At 33.5% G+C, this 16875-nt stretch overlaps 2 protein-coding genes across 3 annotated transcripts in view; one reads left to right on the top strand and one right to left on the bottom strand.

Annotated features, from left to right (window-relative positions):
- LOC105256805 (nuclear hormone receptor FTZ-F1) overlaps positions 1-11143 on the top strand; it is a 106620-nt gene extending 95477 nt beyond the window's left edge. Inside the window, exons 2-6 of one of the 2 annotated variants that reach the window (XM_025412428.1) lie at positions 7652-8412; positions 9475-9733; positions 10047-10147; positions 10244-10408; positions 10739-11143. In XM_025412428.1, the coding sequence (XP_025268213.1) occupies positions 7652-8412; positions 9475-9733; positions 10047-10147; positions 10244-10390 (1268 nt within the window). In that variant the 3' untranslated portion in view covers positions 10391-10408; positions 10739-11143. Of the gene's footprint in view, positions 1-7651; positions 8413-9474; positions 9734-10046; positions 10148-10243; positions 10448-10738 lie in introns of those variants that run through there. The other variant, XM_025412429.1, reaches the window with a different exon arrangement.
- A 3874-nt stretch (positions 11144-15017) lies between these two features.
- On the bottom strand, positions 15018-16504 carry LOC105256772 (glycine cleavage system H protein, mitochondrial). The gene is made up of 3 exons (XM_011266987.3): positions 16087-16504; positions 15546-15689; positions 15018-15259 (listed from the first exon to the last, which is right to left on the bottom strand). The coding sequence occupies exons 1-3, from the start codon at positions 16223-16225 to the stop codon at positions 15033-15035; spliced, it is 510 nt and encodes a 169-aa protein (XP_011265289.1). The 5' UTR covers positions 16226-16504; the 3' UTR covers positions 15018-15032.
- Positions 16505-16875: the final 371 nt, after the last annotated feature.

The following is a 16875-nucleotide window of genomic DNA, read 5'->3' as shown; positions in this document are numbered from 1 at the left end:
CGTTTTTATTAGAAACAATTTTAAATCCTAAAAATTTCTGTATAATTTCTGATATAAAAATTATTATATAGAAATTATATTAAGAATTATATAGAAATTATATTATATAAAAATTATTATATAGAAATTATATTATATAAATTATATTAATATAGAAATTATATTAATATTATAGAATTATATTATAATTAATATATTATATTAATATAGAAATTATATTATATAAAAATTATTATGTAGAAATTATATTAAGAAATAATATTATATTAAATAATATTATATTAAGATATTATATTAAGAAAAATTATTATATAGAAGTATTGAATATTGATATCTCGGATAGAAGAATTAATCTATCGATCTGTTTAATTATTCAAATCTAATGACAGATTTGACAGATCGTTTTATACAGCCAGCGAATGTATCGGACGTTTCTTTCGTAATTTTTCAAACTCGGGACAAACTTTGAAAATCGAGTTTTCAGGCTTTCACAACACGTGAGAGCCTCATCTTCGGTCCAGATGAGGTCCAAAGGAAAGTACGATTTTCGCTTTCGGGATACATATTTATGGCGGCTGTCATGACCGCCATGCTTGAAAGCGAGAACATTGCAGAAGGTTGAAAGGGAAACAAGAACGTTGCACGCACGTGCGCCAGCGTGATCCGCGTGCTAAGCCACGCGTGCGAGGCAGGCCGTCCTGCCAATAGGATCCGCGAATTGGGTTATTTCGAAAGCGTATAAACATTCGAAAGTAAACAGCCGCGAAGAAACATTGCGATACGAATATAACAATTGCGATACGAATATAACAATTGCGATATAAACATAACAATCGCGCCAATCGGGGCAATGCTAAGTGATGATTACGAGAGGGATTTGCCCTTATTTCGCGTTATTATGGTAAATAATGTAATCTTGGTCGGCACAAGCGACTTGAACTTGCATATTGCACGATGGTCTTGCGAAATCGACGACGAAGCAATAATTAAGAATAACAGGAGTGCGCAAGAATTTATTGATACGAGCAATCCCAGAATCTGGCTGATGGCTTAACATTCTTTTTCCCCGATAGCATCATGGATCTCTCTCTCTCTTTTCGATGAAATCATCTGAGTTAAGAATAACTATACGAACACAAAATTGCGTTATAATTCTATTAAACAATATGTAACATATATATAACGTATATTTAACATATATAACATACATGTAACATATATATAACATATATATATATATATATATAACATGTATTGCTACACTGAGGAAAAATCTGGTTGCATTAATTAGAATTCTGGTAGATTCAAGCAGTATGTCTGTTGGAAAACGGGCGAATCAAAATTCTTGTAGGAATTACTAGATGAATCTGACTAATTTCTTCCTGTTAAATTTACTAAATTTTCTGGTTAATAATACTAAACTCCTCACACAGAAAAAAAGAAATTCTTGTTTTGAAAATATATTTAGTTTTAACATGGAAATTTTGAAATGAGATTATATCGCGTTAATTAAAGAAAAATATAATTGCTTGAATAATTGCTTACTCGAATGAAGCCATTTTATATAGTTCAATCAAGAAAAATATATTCGTATGATTTAAGATTTAATTTTCTTGAATGGAAAAGAAACAATGTTAGATAGAAAATAATATTTTTAAATCAAAGATTATAATTTTCTTAAAATAGAATTAAATAATTATATATTCTTGAGGTGATAATTACAATATTGAAATAAGACTATAATATTGTTGAAATTTAAAATTATTAAATTCTAAGAAGATTATAAATTGTCGCGTATATGTACGAAACAATGAACGTATTAGTTTAAGTATATAATTTTGATTTGACACTTTTTTTTTCTGTGCAGCACCAAGTCGTCTAAAATTTTTTCCATCCAAACTCAAAAGTCTGTTTAATATTCTAAATTCCAACACGATTATTGCATAAATTCAATTCAGATTATTAAATAAATTATTTTAAATTCAGTTTGTTAGAAATTAAACTGATAAACAGTGATGTAAGAAGAGGATGCAGCTCAAACATACAATCAGAGAGTTAGCGTCCTCTTTCTGGCACTACTGCTCGTAAGAGAAAAAAAATATACTTTGGATTCAATGTTAATACTAGTTCTTTATATACATTTCATGGCAAATATTGAATACGAGTTAAGTTAAGAGTAGCTTGCTGCTTAGCGGCAAGCAAAGAAATTAATGTAATAAGAAATTTTATAGGTCCAACCAGAAAATACTAACCAAATCAAACAATAATAACACTAATACTGCTCGTGTGTTAATAATACGAGCCAATAATACGAGCTTAATTAAATAATCATTAAACGAACTTATTAATATTTGCTTTTATTTTATTTAGATCTTAGTAATTAGCTCGTATTATTGGCCCTAGAATTTTTATTATTGCTTTACTAACCAAATCCTTATAGTAAAATCTATTAAACGTTCAAGTTATATAAAAAATCGAGTCTTATCAAGATAACTAAAAATTCTTGTTTGATTTAACCAAAATGCCTTCAATCATACACGTCTTGATAACAATCAAACGATTTTTCTCAGTGTATACGATTGTACGAAATCCTCTTCCTCGACGAAGGAGGACTAGTTCGAGGATCGGGAACGTAGATCCGTGTCGCGTCGGGTCCACCATCGGGGTTCGCGTCACACACGAAGCCGCCATCAGAGGCTGTGGGGTGGAAAGAAACGGAACTCGCGAGCAGAGACAGAGAGGGATAGAATCGCGAAAAGGAGCAGCGGCGACGTATATATTATATTGTCGGCCGAAACGAAATCGCGGGGCCGCAGGATGATGGTATGGTTACGGTTGCGCGCTTGACTCTCCACGCAGTGTATCGATAGTATCGTGGAGAGGAAACGACGACGGCGGCGGCGGCGGCGAGAACGAGAGAGAAGGAGAGAGAAAGAGAGAGAGAGAGAGAGAGAGAGAGAGAGAGAGAGAGAGAGAGTGAGAGTGAGAGAGGTACTCGGGGTAGCGGAGGCGGCAATGTGGAGCGGGTAGAAGAGCGGGACGGGAGGGGGGGTACGCGAGGTCGGGGGCAGGAAGGGGGACAGGGCTACGCTCGGCGCAGGCAGAAGTGGACGGGCAAGAGCGATTCAACCTCCTTTCACTTTCAACAAGCGCGCTCGCTCGCTCGCTCGCCGTTTCATGCGAACACTCCGCCGGGACGAAAATAGGCAACGCTGCCGTTTTCGCCCTCCCCCTCCCCGCTCTGCCCTCTCTCCTTTGTTCCGCCGCCTCCCCCCCCCCCTTCTGCGGGAGAGACTCGGTTCAGAGGCGACCCGACCTCTCCTCGACCCGCAACGCGAGGGTTGGCGTCGCGACGCCTGCTCCTTCCTCGTGATGCTTGACCCTGAGGTGCTGAAACGACGAGCGAGTATCGGCAGGTCTCTTCGGATGATTCGGTATTTTATTGGATTTATCTCCGATGTGTCTCTGGAATCTCGATGAGGATTTCGACGTAATTAAGCCTCAATATCGGAGGACTCGCGCTTTGCAAGGTATCTGACGTATCTCAGATTCGCCGCGTTTTTTATTAATTACAAACTTTCGCAATTTATAATGTCAACAATTTTAATTATTAGAGAGAGAGAGAGAGAGAGAGAGAGAGAGAGAGAGAAAGCGATGGAGAAAGATTGGAGTGAATAATAATTGGTTACGGCTTGAAAAACTTGCGGTGGAAAAAGATTTTGTGAATTTTTATCCGTCGAAATAATGCAAATAATTTCGGGAAATCGAAGGATGTGATAATTGAATGGTTTTCTAGAAGGAAACAGGAAATGTTGTATCATTGAGATATAATAATGATAGTAATTAAATAATAATGTAAGTAATTTCTCTTTGCAAAACAGGAATAAAATATCTTTGTAACAAGACTGAAGATTGTATAACATGTAATAATAGTTTTTGCTTGATACAATGATTTTTAATCGTTTCTGATGGAACAACTTTAAAAATTACAACAATCTTCGGATGAACGTGATAGTAAAATAGTCAGTCGATGTGCTATTTGAAGAAATCATTAACTGGTCGTGGACATAAAAGGAGATAAGAATTGCTTTTCAAACAAGGCTGATTATTTTAGGATTTTCTCCACTAGTAATTATTAAGGTTAATCATCAGAGATAATATTTGTAATCCTACTCACTCACTCACTTACACACACACACACACACACACACACACACACACACACACACACACACACACACAACTAAAAGTCTGCAACATTTGTAAAATTTCATGCACAACATTTCATATCTTAAACTGATCTTGCTATAATAAGATTCACCGTTTTATTGGCTCTTGGATATTAAACATTATCAGAACGTCAATGTAAGAGAAATTTAATGTAATTATATTTTAATTTTAATTTTATTTACGACAAGCCAACTCTCTGCCATAGCATTTGCAAAATTTTATTCACAATATTTCACATCTTAAATTGATCTTGGCACAAAATACACCATTAAAATACAATAAAATACACCATTTTATTAGCTTTTAAATATTAAATATATTATTAAAATGTCAATGTAAGAGAAATTCAATAGAATTATATTTTAATTTTCGTTTCGTTTGTACAAGAAATATCTAGAAATGTGAGCCAACGAAAATTCCATGTCGTTCATCTGTGAAAAAGGATTTTTCTCCAACGTCAACGTTAACGTGCAGAAAACGATTTGCAAACGGGTCCTTGCGAAAACCTCTTGGGAACCAATTGCCCCATAGTTTTAAACGCTCCCGGCTGTGTTCCTTTCGTGTTTAACTCGTTGCAGGAAATACCGCCCGCGCGGCGAGTAAAAAGCGTAAAATGTTCTTACAAGACTGCGAGCTAGTGAGCGTTAATCGGCGATTATTATGGATTACGCGAGTGACCATTGTGACGCCTATCCTTCATTGACAGGCCCACTGGATATGCATTAAACCGTGCAAACATTATATCCCCGGAGTCGTACGTGCTCGAAAATCCATTTATCGTCGAAAACAAATATCGTCTGAGACTCAAAATACACTCATAACCCAGAGAAAAATATACGCTGTATTTAAAAATAAATATGATTTATTTTTTAAGTTTGTCACAAGTTTGTATATCCGCAAATGTAAGTCCCCCACAAGCATTAAATTTAATTGAATATATTCTAAATTCTAGTATTTATTACAAGTGCAGTATTTTAGTTAAGAATATTAAATATTAAATTAAGACAAAAATTTGATTTGTTTATTTATTGTATAAAATTGATGTAAAGTAAGTTTGATTTTTTCTTTGATGCAACTTTACAATATTCTTGAAGAGAAGATAAATTCTTCTTTTGTGTACATGATAATGAGATTTTCCAACACTTGTGATGAGTATATTTTAAGACCATTATCAAGAATATGATCTTTGTTGAAGAAAACTATTATTTAAGAAAAGAAGAGTAAACTGAGTAATCGCTTTTCTTGGCAGTAGAAGGCTATTTTTTCTGCAATACTACTATTATTACTAGAAATAGTATATTTATCAGTCAATTATTTAGACGTATTTCCAAATGCACATTTATACATATCGCATTGTTATCATTGAATCGATTTTTTTTTTAAATATATTTGAATAGTTTTAAAATTATTTAAATCTATTTTTAAGATAGAAATATATTTTTAGTATCGTACATTACTTTTGATATCTCGCTTCATTAAAAAAGTTACCAATGTAGAAATTTTTTAAATAATGTGAAACTTTTTTTAATTCTTCAGATAAATCTAATTAACTTTTATATTAAAATCTCATTAAGATATAAAATCTTGAACCGGCTATGATGTGTAACGTTTATTTATTAAAAATCTCAAGCAATTGATGTGTTCGTTAGAAATGTCGAGACTTAAGAAGAATGTTTTGTATGTACAATCCCAGCAAAATAGCTGAAAATCAATATTGATAAATATATCCAGTTTTGGTGTATTTTGAGTAAGAAATTGTGTGGATGTATTTTTTAATATTTATTGCGTTTTTATTGAAATATTCCGAATTTTTAATTGAAATGGTAGAGAATTTCGCCTTGTGACAGATACATGGCTAACTTCATTGAATTATATTTAACCAGTCTTTTAACCAGTTAGTACTTGTATTAATATTATTTGACCAAATATTTCCTCTGTATCTAAACTTTTGCAAATTTTAAACATATTCTGAATATTATTTCCATGTGTTTTTGTCATTTGAATCGACGTGGTTATACGTTTCGCATAAGAACACATGTTAATTCGGTGCAATTTAAAATCCTTACAACCTGTGAACGCTTTAGTGAATCGATTTAAAAATTGTACTGAAGATTCTAAACATATGTAAGGACATTCTGTACAATTTTCATTAAATTCTCAATATTTTAAAAATAGGAACAAAACATCCTTAATCGAAATGATTAACTTTTGGCAGAGAATTTCGCCTTGTGACAGATACATGGCTAATTTCATTGAATTATATTTAATCTTTTTAATCAGTTAGTACTTGTATAATATTATTTGACCAAATATTTCCTCTGTCTCTAAACTTTTGCAATTTTCAACAAATTCTGAATATTATTTCCATGTGTTTTTGTCATTTGAATCGACGTGGTTATACGTTTCCCATAAGATCACATGTTAATTCGGTGCAAATTAAAATCCTTACAACTTGTGAACGCTTTAGTGAATCGATTTAAAAATTGTACTGAAGAAGTTTTTTCTAAACATATGTAAGGTACAACATTCTGTACAATTTTCATTAAATCCTTATTTTGAAAATAGGTACAAAACATCCTTAAATACGACCGAGAATTCATAATGCAAAGTAGTTTACGTATATTTTAAACCTGAGTATTATTTCTGAACATTGGTATGTAAAATTTTTGCAAACAGCTCGACGAACGTCGATCAATCTCGCGGATGGCAGATGGCAGTTATCGGCCATCAGTTTGAAGAAGCCGATGCGTAGAGTCGCGGCTTTAGATGCGATAGGATACCGTGTGCGTAGGAAACGCGTATGTCGAATACTGTCACAATTTTGCATAGCGCACGCGTATATAACAGAAATAGCAGGCGGTACCCGCACTCTCACGCTTTGTCCCACTTATCTAGCGATTAACCGTGACTTCCGCTTTCGTCGACGTCCGACTCAGAAGACCGTCAAGGTTGTTTCATTCACGCCCGCGAGATTTCCTCCGATTCCCCGATCGGCGAACGCGCGTTTTTCACCAACGATTCGTCTCGATCTATCTCGCGGAGCTCGTAGATTTAAAGCCTAGGATGATCTTTCAAAAGAATGATGTGAAATTCTCGACATTTATACAAGTCCAGATTATTAAATATTTTCCAAGTGCCTTATTGCCTCTCTGAAGATTGTAAACAAAAGCAAAGGATTACGAGAGAAATAAATATATTTGATTAAACCTTTTATTAAAACATTCGCATTATCACAAAGAAGAATAGAATAGACATCTAACGAACCAATTTTTTCATTCGAATCGATTTTCAAGGCATATCGGACACGAGATAAAATGTAGAGAGGTCCTTGTCCCATCTTTCGAATTAATTCAGAATTAAGGAATTAGGAAAATAAATTTAAAAAGTCAGTAAAGTCAGTCAATTCTTGATGTTGTTCCAGCTGTGCGGGCGGACAGGATGCGGGGAGGTAGGAATAAATTCGGGCCCATGTACAAGAGAGATCGGGCGCGCAAGTTGCAGCTGATACGTCAACGACAAATGGCCATTCAGACGATACGCGGCAGTCTTGGCGACCCGTCCAGCTACCCGCCCGCGGTTACGCCATTGCTGCACATCAAGCAGGAGATCCAAATACCTCAGGTCTCGAGTCTGACCTCGTCGCCGGACTCGAGCCCATCCCCCGCGACCGTGGCCGCCGGCCTGGTCACGACGCAGGCCGGCGGCGCCGGCCAGCATCAGCTGATCGCGCCGTCAACCCAGCCGAACATCGGCACCAGCGGCAGCGGGGGCGGCGGGGGAGGCGGGGGAGGTGGCGGGGGCGGGGGCGGCGGGAACGGCGGCAATCACCTGCACAATCTCAATCCCGGGCTCGACAGCAAGCTCTGGACCGCCAACTCCACCACCTCCGGGACGAAGGTCTTCAACTTTGGTGAACAGTCGGCGCAGCCCCACGGCGGCGGGGTGGCGGGTTACGCGCCTAATCCTGCCACCGCTCTGAAAACGGTTAATCCGATGATAAGGGACTTCCTGTCATCGATCGACGACCGCGAGTGGCAGACGTCTCTCTTCGGACTCTTACAAAGCCAAACGTACAATCAGTGTGAAGTGGACTTGTTCGAATTAATGTGCAAAGTGCTCGATCAGAATCTGTTCTCGCAAGTGGATTGGGCTAGAAATTCGACGTTCTTCAAGGATCTCAAGGTAGGCATCGGGACTGACAGAAGCTGCGTGTCATTCGATGCTTTTTTTTACTTATTATTTTTTATTATTTTTATTTATTTTTTTAATTTTCCTATCGAAAATTATCGTTTCTTTCTTCGCAATATTTTAATTTAATATTTAGAAAGAGGAGGATGAGGGGAGAACAAGTCGACGTAATACGACGTGGTTTTACTCTTGTCTTGCGCGCATTAAAAATCGTATTTGCAATAGTTGTGTCGAGAGAATCTTCTTCGTCGAGAGAAGTTTTGTTCTTACCGATAAATAACTCGGTTGCCTGGCCTGCTCGTACCATGAGCGGGGATGTGAGGTAACCAACGGCATTGCACAATCACTACTGAATGATTTCAAGCATCGCCTCATATCTAGGTCATAACAAGATACGTTTCTGGGTTATGGCGGTTGCCCCAAAGCAGCAGGACCGCGTTAATTATAAATACTTTTTCACTACAGGCTTTGTAACTACATTTTCTTTTTAATTCAACATAGCATGTTTGTTAATAATGTTAGAAAGTAAAAGGAGACGGTTTTATTTCAACTTTTCAGCGACAATATGGTACGCTGCTACCGAATCTTGGTATTATAATTTTATTAAAATCGTGTAAATAAATTTCTCAAAACATGCTGTAAATATATAAATTGTCATGTACATATATATGAACATATTTTTGTGTTATATGTCTTTATTGCAAAAAGAAGTGTTTTCGAGTGAATAAATTAAATATTGATGGCACAATTTAAATATACAAGTTGCAATTAACATTTTATTTATATTTATATTAAAAATTACATTTTAATTAAAATTACATTTTTGTTTGTTTATGCATGCATGCATTTTAATTTCTTTAACAAGCATGTTTTCTGAAAACAAAATATTTACAAAATATTTATCGTGCTACGTTGTTATTGCCATGTGAAATTTTTGATGCAAAATATGAGATTCAAAACGGAATATAAATTATATTTTTCCTCTATATATATATTATAAGATATTAATTGATAAAATATCTGACATTTGCATAATGAGTAAATATCATTTATTAGGTTGACGATCAAATGAAGCTACTGCAACACTCTTGGTCGGATATGTTGGTGCTAGATCACCTTCATCAAAGGTTACACAACAATCTACCTGACGAAATGACACTTCATAATGGCCAAAAGTTTGATCTCCTTTGCCTCGGCCTACTCGGAGTTCCTACCTTGGCTGATCTCTTCAAAGATCTATCCAAGAAACTTCAGGAACTAAAATTCGACACCTCCGATTATATATGTATGAAATTTCTAATGCTGCTGAATCATGGTAAGTAAAATCAAAGTCAAACGCGTTCAACACATAAATGACGGGTTTTGAGAAACAATGGATAATTAAAGTAATAAGATTCATACATTTTATCCCAAAATAAGCAGACTATCACACATTGTATATCTCTTTTGAATCTGATTTTTGTAAAAGTATCATCATAGAAACCTGTAGCCTTCTGTAACCAATCATTTGAAACACGTTATACGACATCTCATTAATTTTTTTATCCGACTTTTAAATACATCTTATATGTAATTTTAATAAGAACACGCATTGCTTATTCTCTGCATATATATTTAATTTGATTCAGATGTCCGTGGACTAGTAAATAAAAAACATGTGCAAGAGGGTCACGAGCAGGTTCAACAGACGCTTATGGAGTACACGGTAGCTTGTTACCCATCTCTACCGGTGCGTTTCGTTGCGAAACACTCCCTCATATATTCACCTAAAGTAGGTTAGCAGACAGTAGATATTTAATTGTGTTCTTATTTTCGATCTGCGCAGGATAAGTTTAACAAGCTGCTAGCAGTATTACCGGACATTCATGAAGTGGCAACCAGGGGAGAAGAGCATCTTTATCAGAAACATTGCAACGGAAGTGCACCGACGCAAACGCTTCTCATGGAGATGCTTCACGCCAAGAGGAAATGAAACGATCGGTTTCTCTTGGTAATTTTTGCCATCGAATATATATAATTCACTGATATATATATATATATATATATATATATATATATATATATATATATATATATATATATCGAAAGTCCTGTTAGCGCCCCTAATCGTGAGATATAGACCTCAAAGTACCTATTAAGAGCTAAAATGCTGCTAAGGTATCGGACCAAGTTAAGGGGCCCTGGTTCAAAATATACCTATGCATACAAATCAAGTATAGACGTACACACTACTTTACATATATATATACACATAGTATGTATTATAAAGTGTATTTAAATATATAAACACAACATATATTTTCTATATTTGATGTTGAAGTTTTAGAGATGTATCCGTGAAGAATTACCCCTGTTGGCGGGTACAAGAGCAGGGAAACAGTAAGCAAGATGCCTTGAAAACAGTACAAAGGGTGGTTAAACAAAAAAAAATATTGGTCAAAGGGCAGGCAACTTTTGTCTAAATAAGTAAAGCTATTTTTCTAATACTTAGAAGCGAATTTATTTTTAAGCATACCACACACCACTGAAGCCTTGCTCTCACTCAAACGAAATATATATCGTACTACCGCTAAAGAGAATCCAAGTCTCTCTTTCTCCAGATCAATCGTGCTTCTGCAAGGGATTCAATGGGCATATTTGAATGACAATGAAACTTGTATGTGATATACATATGTGTTTATCGCACGGCCACCTGGGCATCCTTAGAATTTCCTATTAAAAAAAAGAAAATCTGCATTTTGTCACACTTGCACACAGCAGGGCTACTATATTGTAAATACTAGTTAACACATTCCAATTATGTTGTAAAGTACGGATCATGTTAAATATGTAATTACAATATTTTGTGTATAGTTGAATAATGAAATGAAATAAATATATTTCCGTTGCTTATTCTTGAGGAAAAATCATTAGCTACTTAATGTCTTCACTAATTTTAGAATCTTATTCATGTATCTTCTTTATTACTTTTCAAATAGGTGGCGGAAAGGAATAACTACAAATTGCGATATTTTATTACTGTATGTTGTACCATAATAAAGATTCTGTTTTAAGAAATAAAAGAATCATTGGAGCAAGGTTTATGTGGTCCTATATTGTCTAGCGATTAATTCTAAATATATAAGATAACATTAATCTCGCGCGCGCGCGCGCGCGCGTATCGCAGTTGTTAAATAGAGAAATATTTAGATAAATGTTAAGATAGTGAGCGATCGCGAAAGTAGAAATTTTTCACTAATAGATTATTATTATTATTATTATTATTAAATATTATATTAATTATTATTAATTATTACTATTATTATTGTTTAGCCGATAGTCAGAAATTCTTCAGTGCTGTGAAGGTTGTCTTTCCGACGCCTGTGGTAATATCAAAGCCATTGGAAATTATAATATTGTGTCAGACATAAAGTTTTGAATGTGACAAAAGAGACAGAAATCTCTCCTCGCACTGGTAGATTGGTAATGTTGCCCGTTGCGACTCCTCTTGTATTTATTCACGTATCAAACACACGTACCTGCTGCAAAAATGCTATTTTACTACTTTCACTTTTTCCACCGATTTTTCGTAATATATGTAACTAGAGTTGTAAATGACTTGTTGACAAGCGCAAAACTCGACTTCGTCACTTAGATTAAGAATCGAGTGTTAAATCAAATCAAGAGAAGAGCGGTAACGAGTACTATTACCACGGAAATAAATATTTTATCGAGGGTATCGTACATGTACTTATCGCGCGAGTAAAGATTTGTGTCCGCCGTCAAATTTGACTTTATATGCCGATATAGAAAGTGCTAATGTTCCCAAATTTTCAAATCGTCTGGTTCTTCACATTGCATATATAATCGGAGACGCAGTCTAGGCTTATCATTATTATTTCTCATCTTCAAGTGCTTCTTTGCAAAAGAAAGAAAGGAAAAAAAAAGATTTTTATTTTTTAACTCACACGACACGAATGACTACCTCTTCATATCTGTATTAAGTTTTTATACTTTTACATTTTTAGTAACCACATACCTCAGAATAGACGCCCAGATAGCAATTTGAGTGGAGTGAGTGAATGTAATACGCATAAACAGATATTTTTAATCCGCATAGTGTGTACAATTACACATTAAGAAACTTACGATATGTAATACAAATTATTAAAAATATCGTATCCGTTGTACATGCCCACATTTTTAGATCTTAGTTATTATTATTGTATTTTCTGCAAATTAGTTCATAATTGTGTCACTTACCATGTATAAGTTACTGCTGTCTTAGTTGAAAAAAAAATCGCTTTAAATCATACATTGCTGTTTGGGTGAGACAAGCTACCGTTCACGCTACCGTTTATTTATTGTACATCGTCTTTTCATTTCCGAGACCTCCTGCTGAACGTGTCGGTCTGATAATTTTGGGACAAATCGTATTAATCGCAATCATCTCCTCTTCTCTTTCTATGTTAATGAGAAAAAAAACTAAATTTTGAAGATATAGCTCTATGTATAATTGGTATATAGGATTAAGGCGTGTAAAGTGTGACATATTGATTGTTTTCAAAGTTTAATTTTAGAAAAAGATTTTTTTCCAAATAAAAATTGTTCATAGGATTTTGGAAGGCGATATTTAATGGTATAATATCTCCTCCCTAGAGATATAACTTTTTTTTTAATTAGAGAAAAATATTTTTTTCACTAAGTAAAACATTATCTTTTTCTAGGAAATTTGCTGAAATCTGGGAAAATTAAATAATGTGATTTTTTAAATATTAATATAAGTTTTGCATCTGATTATCTATAAATATGTAATAACATAAGCGTGTATGTTTATGAAGAGCACATAAACAGTAAAAAACGAGATTGTATCAGAAGCAAACATGTTTGTATTAGTACAGAAAGATGAATGTTTATATGATGTTAAAACTTGTGCGATATTGAAAAAAAGTGATCATTATTCCTTGAAAAATGGCAAGTATTATAGCCGCTACATATTTCTTTGCAAAATCCTGAAAGTTTTGCTCCAAATGTTTGTTTGTAAAATGGATATATTTTTTCACACATTAATATGCCACGCTCTATAAAAGCCTCGCCCTATATAAGTCCATCCCGATTAATAATTCGATCTGTCACATGTTTATTAACAATTGTAATTAGTAAATACGACAATTACAGCGTTATGTATATTTTTTTATGTTAAATATGTACAGTTACCAATTATGATTGGCAAATAATCTAATTTAATATCAATGTGATTCTTTGATCCAATAAAGCATTGGAATAAAGTTTAAAGGAAAAAAAAAAACTATTATGCGTTGTTATAACACTGCCATTAGCAGTTGGCAATTGTAAATTATGTAGAAAAATTATAATTGACTGTAAATATATCTTTATTATTAACAGATAACTGTTCCTTTCTAGAGCTAACAGTGCTATTTTTTATATGCTATACTGGTTGAACCTCCACAATGACATTATTTCCCTCGTTTAATAATGTTACCAGATTACCAAATTGCTAAAGACATATTTGGAAGGAGAATTGAAAATGGTATATAATATCAGTTAATATGCCATTTTGCAAGATTCGAAAATAGTATTTTATGATTGTTCAATCACTTGTTAGGATGTACAATTATTACAAAAATTTCAATGTCCTTGTGCATTTGAAAAAAAGAAAGAAACAAGAAATACTATCATAATTCGTAACTTGAATGCTATTATTCATGTATTGAACAACTTGTATATCATAATATTTGTTTGCTTTGTATAAATACAAAGAACATTGCACAGTGACTAATAAAGATATTGCAACTAATATCGCAATCAATATCAATTTTTCACTTGCTAAAGAAAAAAAAAGCTTTATATATCAAAATCTTCATGTGGAGCTATATTCTGTAATTAATATATAATATATTTTCATTTTGTAGTAACAATGATGTAATAATTAATAACATATCACTATAATATACAATTGAAATCATACATGTACTAAGAAAACATCAAACTCGCTATTGCTTAATGTACTAAATTTTTCATAAATTAACATTCATTTTCGCTACTTTAAAAATTGTTGAATAAAATGATTAATGTGAACTGCTTTCAATGATTGAGATGCAATAAAACTTATAACATTTCACAAAACATAATGAGAAATCTATATTTATAATGAAGTATAAATGAGATATATATTTATATATTTATATAGTTGGTATATATGTTGTGTATACATATGTATGTGTGTGAGTAGTTAAATATGAAAAATACTTTTCAAAAATTATGAAATATCTTATCATTATTTGTACAATATATTTAAAAAAATACGCATAAAAATAATCTAAAATATTAAATAACACTGTATATTTTAGATTTTTATGGTCTTTGATAAATTTTTAAATATATTTTACAATGATAAGATATTTTATCATTTTTGAGAAGTATTTTTCATATTTAACTCTACTCGAGAAAGAATTAGCATTCTTTAAACAAAATTCACTACAATCTTAAATGTTTTTTTCAAACATAGCATAAAACGAGGCAGTTTCCATACACATTTAAAAATTCATTAACTTAAATTGAAATCAATATCAAATTACTAATTATATTAAAGGAAATTTTTTTAACTTATGTATTTAATGGTTTGACTTTAAAAACTTATTGTAAGTCTCTTCGTTCATCAAACTCTTGATTTCATCTAAGTTGTTTAACTCTACTTTAAATAGCCAACCTTCCTTATAACAAGATGTATTAATTAAGCTGGGTTTATTTTCAACTGCCTCGTTTTTCTCTGTAACTTTTCCACTGACTGGACTTATTAGTTCCGAAGCTGCCTTCACCGATTCTAGAGCTCCGCATTCCTCTGAAATATCAGTATTGATTTTTCTAAGTGAGAAGATAGAGATTTCACAAATTTAAATTTATATTGTGCATGTGTTATATATACAAGGTTTCAGCTAAATTGTATTCAAATATTTAATTCACAGGATTAAAAATGTAAGTATGAAATGTATTACATAATATATATATATTCTAGAGGTAGAATATGGTAAAAATATTTGGAGCATACTTTGTTTAATACTTTTATTATAATTTTTATTGACACTCATTTTTCTCCAAATTTGATTGTCAAATAAGAAGTATCTTACCTTCTTTCTTCACCGTGAACCCTACATCAGGAAGTTGCGCGTATACCACATCTCCTAGAGCGTCCTGTGCGTAATCCGATATACCAACTGTACCCATATTGCCGTCCACTGTTATCCATTCGTGTTTATCGGTATACCATCGCTCTAAAAAAATAAAATCATGTATCGTAGCTTCGATTCCCTAACATTTATTTATTAAAATAATGTACAATTAATTATCAATTAAAGTATTATTAAAATAATGTGCAATTATTAATTAAAGTATCTAAGAAAATTACGAGATAACAATTACTGATACGTTTATCACATTATTGTAATTTAATTTGCAATTGCACATTAATTCCTTATAGCATATAAGAAAAAAGAAGCCTCTTGGGGAGGCTCTCGAAGGACAAAAATTGCTACAGATTTTTTGACAGCGCGCAACTTATTAATAATTAATGCTAATTAGTAATATTATTCTTTTTTCAGGCATATTATTATTTTTTTTCGCGCCCTTTGAAGAGGTCAAAGTCGCGGCCACGTGGATTCGCACACTTACCAGATCTCAAGCACCGAGTAGTGGTTATGGAACGCCATGTGACAAGGGATGTTTTCGATTGCGCGAATAAATCGTTCCTGGCCTGCGAGACGAGCGTTTTCGTCGCGCACCTGCCAATCTGCACCATCAGTCGTGACATTTTTCTAGCTCCTTGTATCGATTGGGATCGTGATCTAACCCTTTTGTTTCAACCCTGTCCGCGAGCAAAACGGAACGATCGCCGGCTGAATCGAGTCGAGTAGTGAAAGAGATCCAGACTCGAGACTCGACGATCCTCTGCTCGGCTACTTCTGTCGTCATCGGCCCCTCTCTTATCTTTCGTCTTGGAAATATGTATAAAATAACGATTAAATACATACAAGTATATAAACAAGCTAAAAGAAACTGGTAAACACACGACCTGTACAATAATATGTAAATAATTCAGCTACATTTTTAATTTCTTTTAGCCTGATGGAGGTGACTTTTGAAATAACCATTTGTATTAATATTGACCTGTCTGAATAATCAGAGTATATTCCAAGTCAGCAAGTGATCTCCAACCTTTGAGCTATTGAACTAGTTTTACATTTCGATTATCACAGTCAGCAATTAGATGTTTGCATTTGAACGTTATTCACCAGATTCTTAAGTTTGTTTATATAAATTGTCAATAGTTGTAATTTTTGTAATAAGATGTATGAAAAGGGTCTATATTTTGAGATTAGATATTTTCTGCCCAAATTTGTACACGATTTTATCAACTGATTAGTGAAAATGATTACATCTTTAGATCTAATGATCCATATT

This window comes from Camponotus floridanus, unplaced genomic scaffold (genome assembly GCF_003227725.1).
Source record: "Camponotus floridanus strain SB8 unplaced genomic scaffold, Cflo_v7.5 scaffold50, whole genome shotgun sequence".
NCBI classification, from domain to species: Eukaryota; Metazoa; Arthropoda; class Insecta; order Hymenoptera; family Formicidae; genus Camponotus; species Camponotus floridanus.
Note: the sequence above shows the minus strand (reverse complement) of the source record. Positions and strands in the feature narration are given on the sequence as shown.

Coding starts and splice junctions, on each gene's coding strand:
- LOC105256772 (XM_011266987.3), bottom strand. CDS start 16,225: ATGTCACGACTGATGGTGCAGATTGGCAGGTGCGCGACGAAAACGCTC. Junction 15,690..16,086: donor TACTCGGTGCTTGAGATCTG/GTAAGTGTGCGA, acceptor TTATTTTTTTAG/AGCGATGGTATACCGATAAA. Junction 15,260..15,545: donor GTTCACGGTGAAGAAAGAAG/GTAAGATACTTC, acceptor CTGATATTTCAG/AGGAATGCGGAGCTCTAGAA.